This window comes from Rhyacophila brunnea, unplaced genomic scaffold, assembly GCF_057557595.1.
Source record: "Rhyacophila brunnea isolate RB1 unplaced genomic scaffold, BYU_Rbru_1.0 scaffold_2, whole genome shotgun sequence".
Taxonomy (NCBI): Eukaryota; Metazoa; Arthropoda; class Insecta; order Trichoptera; family Rhyacophilidae; genus Rhyacophila; species Rhyacophila brunnea.
This window is the reverse complement of record NW_028232859.1, coordinates 32,372,063-32,382,562: the sequence shown is the minus strand read 5'-3', so window position 1 is coordinate 32,382,562 and position 10,500 is coordinate 32,372,063. Positions and strand designations below refer to the sequence as shown.

The 10,500-nt window shown below is 30.2% G+C and overlaps 1 protein-coding gene across 1 annotated transcript; it reads right to left on the bottom strand.

Moving 5' to 3' along the window:
- Nucleotides 1–1,731: 1,731 nt before the first annotated feature.
- On the bottom strand, nucleotides 1,732–10,032 carry LOC147072201 (apolipoprotein D-like). The gene is made up of 5 exons (XM_085946688.1): nucleotides 10,020–10,032; nucleotides 6,532–6,590; nucleotides 4,823–4,953; nucleotides 4,030–4,178; nucleotides 1,732–1,862 (listed from the first exon to the last, which is right to left on the bottom strand). The coding sequence occupies exons 1-5, from the start codon at nucleotides 10,030–10,032 to the stop codon at nucleotides 1,732–1,734; spliced, it is 483 nt and encodes a 160-aa protein (XP_085802814.1).
- Nucleotides 10,033–10,500: the final 468 nt, after the last annotated feature.

Below are 10,500 nucleotides of genomic sequence, written 5' to 3'. Positions count from 1 at the left end.
CTCGTAAAGAAGCTCAATGTAATTGAGGCTTTACCGAAACAGAGCGTTTGCAAAAGCGCCATTTTTAAATTTCTCCGCTCCAAATATTTTTTAATAGGATTTAAAAATATGTATTATATATTAAAATAAACATTCATGCACTGAATTTTTACTGTTACGTTAAGATATGAAGTTTTATTTATTTGTAGATATTATGGTATAAAAATTAATTTATTAAAAAATTTTGGCGCCTCCCCTGGGAGGCGCGCCCCAGGTTGGAAACCGCTGATGTAGATCCAAAGTTTATATTATAATATTTGATTAAATATTTATAATTAAATAAAACACATTTTTTTTAGAACTTATTCCATATTTTATTTAAATTTTTGTACCGGGTTCGTCCTCTTCAAGGGGACATTATCAACTAATTAATAAAATTAAAAACAGGCATTTATCAAGCAAATCATAAAAGCGACATAAAACCTATCAATACATTTCAACGAACGTCCATAATAATCAATTGCCATTAAAATACAATTACAGCAATAAGATATTGATTATTCTTTATACGTATAACATTAAGGAAACTGAAAACTAAACTAAAATAATAAAACCATACTAAAAATATTTTTATTTAATTATAAATAATTAATCAAATAATACAACGCAGTTCCACCATGAATTGACTGTTAACACTTTAAAAGAAATTTATATAATAACATTAGTTAAAATAGGTTGCCTGCACAATCGCTGAAAATTACAGTGATGCGTTGATTTGTTCACATTTTCATCAAACAGGTTCAAACTTTTCTCTGAATCTGAGGGATTCTGAGAGAACACCTTATTTTTATTAATTTTATCTTCTTTTTCCTAGCGCTACCTTAACTACGCTACCAATCTTCCTCCTCAGAGGCAAATCCAAAGACGTTTCCTTCCATTTATCGACTCCCAAGGTCATCAAATGTGACTAAAATTATCCTTATATTGTATTTAAAGTCGACCAGCTCTTCGTTTGCCTCCCAGCTTGCCTACCATTATCTTTTTGTGACTCGCCGATTATATTATAAACATAGCCCAGCCTTTTAAGGATACCCAGTTAATTTCATGTAATATTTCCATAAGAGTTCCATATTGTTTCAATATGATTTTCATTCGAAATAATTCGAACAATACTGCCCTTCTAAGGAAGAAGGCAGTTACTGACCCTCACACACTTTCAAGATAAATGACATGTGTTTTTTTTTTCAAACTTTAGTACAGTGAATTAATAAGAAACGGTGATAATTTTTATTAGTAGGATATTAAAATACGAACAAAGTAATAATAAACAAGCCGTAACTGCAATTAAATAGGTGGAATTACTGCATTTTTGCTAAAAAAATTGTATTATTTTAGAAGATGTCTATGTTTTCACTAAGGATTTTAACGGTATTTTAGTGATAATACTGATTTTAAAGTGAAAAAATATATAGCTTTCAAAATTACCTAACGGATGGCATTCATAACTCAATTTCACAATTTTTGCGAGTTACTGCCTTCTTCCTTGGAAGGGCAGAATAAATCTTAGTCATATTAATATACCTACATAAATCTCTGCCCAATAAAACGCATATTTTTGTATTTGTTTTTTATTTCAATGAATTATATTTCATATAAAACATTAGTATGTATGTATATGTAGATTATATAAGATATATGCATACCTAAATTGTATATATTTTTAGTACAATTTAGCAATATATGTTAATAAAATTATTTACAGTTTGATTGATCAGTTTTTAGCAAAAATAATCTGGATATTTTGGCTTCATCCAATACTTTTTCAGCATCCTGAATGACGGAAGAAGATGGAATTTTGGCTCGTGTTAAAACCCATACAAAGTCTAAAAAAAATTACTTTGTTATAGCAAAAACAGTAAAATGATCATCAAATGCAATACGCTGATTATGAATTAAAATTAAACAATAAATCGGATAAAAGTTGGAACAACAGAATCAGTATATAATTAATAATTGCACCAAACATATGCATATCCAGTTTCCACAAATATTAACTTGGTGGTGGAAAAGATTAGTCTTCAGAAGACTAGAAATAGTGTGATATTTTCAGTAATTATAGGCACGAATACTAACAAAATTAAACCAAATGCATTTTTTGCTCATATAAAAGTTGGTAAACTTAGTTTAAAAGCTATTATATATATATAATTAATCTATGATATGGCTTTTTAAAATGTGATTATTGATGATCCATAAGAAAATTTATATAACTGAAAACAAATTTATATGTAAACATTTATGTAATACAAAATGATATTTTTTTTATTTCGTCTCTTATTTTATTGTCCTAAAACGCGTAAATACCAATATTCTTGATTATTTTAAAATTTCGCTTCAATGTATATGTTACGCCGAATGTGCGAAATTGAATATTACATGAAATGGGCAAAATTTTGCCTAAATCATGAAAAATGCAAGCCCGTTGTCTTATTCATGAATTAGACAAAATATCTGGAGAGTGCGTGAAATCGGCAGTAATTTTTCTGCCTACTTCATGTCTTGGACAATTTAGATACTAGCGCTACGGTGGTATTTTTTGCAACTAAACTAAATGTGTGAAATGCTCGTCGATTGGTCAAAATATACGTATATTGTCTATGGTCGAAATAGGTGGTCGCGCTACGGTGGTATTTTTTGCAACTAAACTAAATGTGTGAAATGCTCGTCGATTGGTCAAAATATACGTATATTGTCTATGGTCGAAATAGGTGGTCGCGCTCCGGTGGTATTTTTTGCAACTAACCAAATTTGTGTCAAATGTCATTGATTATAATATAAAAATATACCAATCAATAACTAAAATGACGTTCATGTCCATTTACTATGCGCAAAAAAACTAGAACTATAATATGATAACGGATGAATTTTATTTAAAGGTATTTTCGCGATTTGATTCGTGCTTGGGTATCGTACATGCAATGGTCGATTGTATTGTTGACACTTGTTAGCTAACCTCAAAATGGACATTCAGTTGAATAATTCAGAATTTCAAAACCTAATCTAACCTAACCTAACCTAACCTAACCTAACCTAACCTAACCTAACCTAACCTAACCTAAGCCAACCTAACCTAATAATATTATATTATGTCCAATTATAACTAATAAAATCATCCGTATTATATTTACTTTTTCTGCTGTCATGTTGACAGTTAAAGAATTCCATGCCCTGGCGACTTCATGTACTCGGCAGAAAATTTACCTTATTCATGAATAAGGCAACAGGCTTGACTATTACATGAATTAGCCAAAATTTAGCCCATTTCATGTAATAGTCAATTTCGCACATTCGGTGTAACATATACACACACGCAATATCTACACGTCGAATCAAGTAATTTAGTACTTAAAAAGATATCGAATGTTAAAAATTCACCTTTATATTAAATTTGATAGATTGTGCGACATTTTATGCGCCCCGTCAAAATTACATTCCGTTGACAGTAGACCCTTTGATACGTCACTACCAAATATTGTTCCTTAAAATTAGTTAAATATATGAATTTCACAATAGCGTTCAATAAGTTTTACCTTTTAAAAATAACGCATTGTCCCACCAATTATAATGAAAATATTGTAATTTAACCATCTGTCAAAGTTTACCCGTGTGGTATTAATTTGTTTTTTTTTTCATTTGTTGGTCGTTTGTTGTACCATAAAATTTATAGACAATATAGGTGAAGTATATAAAAATGCTGAGAGATTTCTACGTAGATAATTGGGTCGCAGATTACTTGTCTTGTTATTAGAGAAGGGGGTCGAAATTTGAGGAAGCTTGAAAACCTGAGCGGTGGTGAAAACCTATGTTGTATTGATTAATAAACGTTTTATTCACAAAAAGGCTTTGAATCATTCATTGTATTTGATATGGTCTTGAAATTTGCGGCCTAACATTGTTTTGGCTGGTAATTTACTTTCATATGCCATAACTTAAAAAATCCTTAAAAATCATACTTACTGACATGAAATATAGAAAATAATACAGGAGTACAAGAGTACACGACAGAGAAATTGGTGTAGTCAGTATCTAGTATCCAATAAGGAGCATCGGGAATATCTGTAAAAACGACTTTCAAGCGGGCAATATCCGGTTCTCCTGCAAATGTTGCGTTTCCAGAAATAATTGCCACTGTTTCATCGCTGAAAAATCAAAAGGGTATCAAAAAACAGCATTTCACAGTACATTTCTTACGTTTAACTTGTTCAACATTACTATTCTCATTTATAATAACATATTAACTGCTCCTTTTTAAGAGAACGATTACATAGATAATTTAGGTATGAGATAACATTAAAAATTCACTGAGAACTGTTATTTTATAATTATATTGTTGAACATCATGGTAGATTTAGTTAGGTAAATATGTTGCTTATATTCATTCCTCATAAATAGTTTATAATAAACCATTTATATGCATTTTATTTTTTATTTTAAACATATTTTCCATAATGCTTGACCTCATCGTATGACCCTTCTTTTTAGATCTGCCGATAATAAAAATCACCTAAAGCTTTATATTTTAGTGGTCTAATAATATATATAGTGAATTTCTATCCACTTAATGATGAGAAAACTCAATTTTTCATTCTTAAAATATCTATTATATTGTATATTAAATATTTTATAAAAAAATTTGTGTAAACTCATAAAAATTTAGTAATTATATAAATAAAACATTACAAGCTAAAAGTTATAAAAATATCTACATTTTAACTGTATAAAGGATTTAATAATATTGATACCAATATAGTGTTAGATTATAGAAAAATATCACTAAATTTACCGCGTGTTTTGCTGCGAATTGACGACACTGATGACTCCGGGAGCAAGTTCTGTATAATTTTCAGTTACACATCTACCATCTAATTGAAAATAATTAGGATATCTTGCATATTCGTACCATATTCCTAAGTACTAAAAAATGACATTTGTGTTAAGAACATGTTCTTCATAACAAATAATGATAGGTATATAATACTATAAACATACTCTAAATAATTTTATAGTGAATATAATCTTATAACATATATAATATTTTAGACAATATAAAAATTATTTTTACTTATTATTCATAAAATATGTGTCTTTCAATAATCTTTTTCTATATACACAAATGTCCCATTTAAAACATTCATAATATTTACGATCTTAAAAACAAAAAAGGAAGTTATTGGAACGCTTTCAAAAACATCTATATTATATTTTGTACGATATTTTTTTTTCATTGGAAACATTAATTAATATCACTTATTATTATTATTATATAAAAATATAATATAATTATATTATATTATACGTAAATAATCTTTTTAACACTACAACTGACAATAATGCCCAATGACAGTAGTGTAGTGAAATAGGAGTGCAGTTGTAGAAGTCAAACGATCGCCTAAACACCCAAGCCAATATAATGTTTATGTGATATCACCTGGATCGCACCTTAAGGGGGATCATATATGCCAACAGAGAACCTAGCGGAAAAATACGAAGCTTGCAATTTGAGTTTTTTTTTTGATAATTTACAATTTCAACTGTATTAATTAATAAATATGTAGGTATCTGAAAACATTAAAAAGATTTTTTTAAATTCATAGATAAACTTACAATTGTAAAAAAATGTGAATTTGTCACATACTAGGTATATAGGTTACATTATTATTACATTATTTTTATGGTTATGTTTAATTTTAAAATTTAGTTTATTAAGTTTTCAAATTTTTACCGCTTAGATTTTTGACTAATTGATAATTTTAATATTTTTTATATATATTTTAAAAAAACATCGATTTTTATAAAAAAATATAAATGTGTATTACTTGAAATCCTTTTTATAAAAAGCTTCGTATTTTTCCGCTAGGTTCTCTGTTGGCGTATATAATCCCCCTTAAGTCCCCAGGTGAGTGCCTTACGCACCACCGTATGGACCACAAAGACCAGTACCGCCTTACCCTTTATATTAAACATATACTATAGATAGTTGAGTTTCGCCTAATCACTTAATAGCAGTCCATTAAAAATATCTAACCCTGATATCAAACCTCATTTTTTCTTAGGTAATGATACCAAATCTACACAATAAAATAATTAATGCCTGAATTCTCTATCGAAAACCTAAACCAACCAACCAAATCCCCCCTCCCCCTTCCCTCACTCTCCACGACCCTTGCGACCAAGAGTACCTATAATTTCTTTGACGCAGGGGTGCGCGGAAAGTATCGACGTGTCGTTTCATCAAGTCAGAATACATTACGATTTGGCTTTCTAGATAGTTTGAAATTGGGTCTTATTATGACGTTTAGGCTTTTGATGAGTAATTCAGGCATTAATTTCATAGCGTAGATTTGGTATTTAGAATAATATTGGCTAGTTACATAATTTTAAGCATTTTCTTTCGTGTCGCATGAAATATTGTAATTTTAATTAAAATCTGGAAAAAAAATAAAGAAGATTATTGAAAATCATCGATATAACTTATTATGAATATTGACTTACATCTTTGACGTTAAAATTTGTTTTTACGTCGAGATCTGGACACTTGAGAATCCATGGAACTTGGGCGTTACATACCACAGTTATACACAAAAAAATAAATGCGTTTGCTTTCATATTCATCTGCAAAAATAATAACAATAACTGTACTAGTTTTCCGAAAACTTATCACAATATAGTTGAGCTAATTTATTTACTTAATATAAAACAATGCAATAACATACATACTGTGGTACATTATATATTAGATACCTACCTACTTTATATTTTTATATTCTCCAAATAAAAAAATACAACACGTGTGTTGCTTATAAAAATATACTCTATAAAGAAGCTTTACGTATACGTATAGGCATTCTAATACATTTTTATCACTATTTTTAGTATCTTCATATAATTATACTTCATTTAATATTTGATTAACCTAAAATAAAACGAGTGATGTTAACATTATTCTAATGAGTAATCAACTGAGTATAAATATTGAATACGAATTATTTTGTGCAAATGCGGAAGGGCAAACATTTTTTTTAATATGTAGCATAATATTGACCAAATAAATCATATTTGTGTTGTTACAGCTTGAATAACAGAAATACAACTGCACAAACAATACGGTTCGACAATAAAATAGATAACTTATTCCAGTAAATCGTAACTACTTGAGATTTTTACGCAAAGTACTGATCAGTAGGTATTATATTATATTTTTAATGGTTTAAATATCTCAAATTGTGGTAAGTACGCTTATAGATACGCAGTTAAGCTTATTATTCATAGATTGTCAAAAAATCTCTCGAATCTAAATAAAAAATATTTAATTGGCAAATAGGGGTAGGTATCAACGTTCCCTCTAATTTTTCTATTGTGTGTGCGGATCATCGACGCATCTGAGCAGTGACGTAACTAGGGTTGATGTCACCCGTCACCTGGTGCGGTAAATTTATACCCGCCACAAATACACACATAAAATTTGTCATTAAAACTTATATTTTAAGGTACTCGTATAATAGTATATCAATTAATTCTTTGACTAGATCGCAACCAATTTTTTTGTGCTCGGCTATCTCAATCCTATTCTTTCGTTATTCGGGTGTTTCCGTCATTATTTTCAAAAATCCACCTCTTCTCAGATTTTTCAATTTCGTAACAGCATCCCGGTGCACTTTTTCACTTAAATGCCTTTTTAAAAGATACAACCGCCTTTCAATCCACTTCTTTCCAGACGTGAATTCTCCTTGTATATTTGCTGCGGAGCATGATGCATTTGACACAATCATCTGTTTCCGAATTAACAATAATACATCAATTTTTACTTTTTGCGAATGCATTGATGATGGCATTTCTGTTTCGACGATTTCAGATAACCATTCCAATTTAAATTTATCGCATGATTTCTTCAATGATCGCATTTGAAATATCACATCCACTCCTTTTTGACGTTTTTAGGAAATCAGTTGTCCATAAGTATAATTATTGTTATATAATAATATATTATGTAACTGTGCAAGCAATCGTATTGTTCCCTTGAATTGTTTACGTACCTACACTAAGGACACCTGTTGTTATTTATTACAAAAATTGAGTATTAGTTTTCAATTATAAATATTTAAAATAAAAAACACTGCTTTTTGGCACGAACACTTTTTTCCGTTTAAAAAATATTGTAAGAACTGTGATATTTTGACAATAAGAACTACTATGAGACTGTGCTGACAATGTTTCTTGCAAGTTGAAACATGTCAAAGACTAAGAAATGTAGAGGTCCCGGCAGATAGGTGGTCATTGATAAACACTAACATACGTATCTTCTTTTCGTATACTTTGGCACGCGATAGAAAGGGACGGATGTAGTGATCCCGCTCGACGTAAAATTTCACTTGCGTGCTCGCATTAGTCGCACTTGATCTTCGCCTACTGAGAAATGAGTCGAAGAATTGTGCATGTGATGGTTTCGTGCATTCGAGCAAAACTAAAACCTGGTAAAGGTAACTTTGTGCGGGGGATGAAAACATGTATGCGGACACATTTTGATAGGTGTGCGCGTGTGCAGAAACATTGGGTAGGTACCAGAATATTGTATCTAAATACGGTAGTAAATATAACTGACGTATACTTGTCTCAATAGTATTATGCAAACCTAAAATAATTGATGAATCCACGAATTATAACAATTAATTTTACCTTTCTAAAGCTATTTAATATGCATACATACACGATACAAACTTTAGACTGTTAACTTATGTTTTATTGTAATAATTAACTGCCTCAATACATGATAAACTACCGTCGATACCGCCTTGTGTATAGAATAGCTTCGCTGATGAAAGAATTGAAAATGATAATTTTAGTTTCCTACTTCAACTACTTTTGCTTTACTTCACTATTCTATGTTTTAGTTAAATGACAAGGTTACGTCGTGTAGGCGACTCTTTTGGTAATTTACTTAATTGTAATATATTTATACAAGTATGATATATTTTTAATCGATAAGGTAAATGCTCCTCCTACCAGAGGGACCTAGCAGAAAAAATATGAAGCTTCCAAATTGAGACCATTTATTGATAATTTAGATTTTAAAGTATTTTAATTAATCAATAAGTATATAAAAAAACATTTAAAAAGTTATAAAATGTGAATTCGTTAAAGTTGCCTCCGGCTGGTGTAGCATTCACCTTAATGAAAATGTCTTTTTGTAGGCAAGATTATTGTGATGTTACCACCAAAAGATCCATCACATAACTTTTTCTGATTCCAACTGTCTCTTACATCATATTTTTTGTCTTATGACTATTACTCACCCTACGAAGATGCCCCCAGAGCAATTCACATGCTATATGGTTTGCATGATAATAGGTGCTAGACCCTTTATGAGCTTTGAAGCTGGTCTGTAATAGGATATTGCATAATATTATTATAAGTTTAGTGATCATTGTATTGATGAAGAAATGATGATAGAACATTTGTTTGCTAATTCTTTAGCTGTAATGTCAAGTGAATTTATTTAAAATTTGTTTTTGTTAGGTAGGTAATTATTCTATTCAGTATTTATAATATAGCATGGTATATCCCTCATAATATTTTCAATATTGAACCTATACACCAGGGAACTCAGAAATAATGGGAACTGAAATACATAACGGGTAAGTAAATAGCAGGTAACCGACTCGAGTAAGGAAGAATCTGGGTTAAACTTACACACGTGTCAATAATACGTTTTAGGTCGAATACTGAAAACTGCTCTCGGTTTATGCATTTACGCTCATTTAATGTTGGTGTATTACACACACCATTGCACATGCATAATGCGTGCTTCATTTTCGTAGGACACTCACACATTCAAAATCCTGCTTCACCACGCGGCGTATTGAATATGGCCTATATTCTGTGCTATACACCACGCCTGGCAGCCATTGGTCCTGGGTCACCGTTTAATTATATAAAATTAAATTGACTATGGATATGTTTATTTTTTTTTTATACTTGTCTACTTTTGTAAGTCATGTTTACTTTTTAAAAACTTTTTAAATAAAGAGCTGCAGATCTTGCATTTTTATAAAACTAACTAGATGAAAAAGAAGGAAAAAAATATCAAAATTCTACATTATTATTAGGATCTCTATGCTGGAAGTTTAGGAATGTATCGTATGTAAAATAACAGAAACAGTTTCTCTATAAACTTGGTACATACCTAATTCCATCATCCCACGATGGCCGCGCGAATTAAGCGTCGGCCTATAGCATCGTGGGTCCCAGGTTTGAATCCTGTGTCTGGCAAGTACACATATTGTTTTTCAATTTGTGTATGAGTCAGAGTATGGACCTAATAGGTTGAGCAAGTGGCTGACATCCATTTCTCGAAAAATAAAATATGTTAATACAAACCTCCACACCGTGGAGGCCCATAATGATCTTATTACGATCGGACATAGTCGAAAAAAGAAAACAGAATTAATTAACCACCAGAATATA

Excerpts from the sequence above, each read along its gene's own strand:
- LOC147072201 (XM_085946688.1), bottom strand. Across the intron at positions 4,179-4,822 it reads AATTCGCAGCAAAACACGCG|CGATGAAACAGTGGCAATTA; the intron begins GTAAATTTAGTG and ends TTGATTTTTCAG. Across the intron at positions 1,863-4,029 it reads TTTCTCTGTCGTGTACTCTT|ACTTTGTATGGGTTTTAACA; the intron begins GTACTCCTGTAT and ends AATTTTTTTTAG.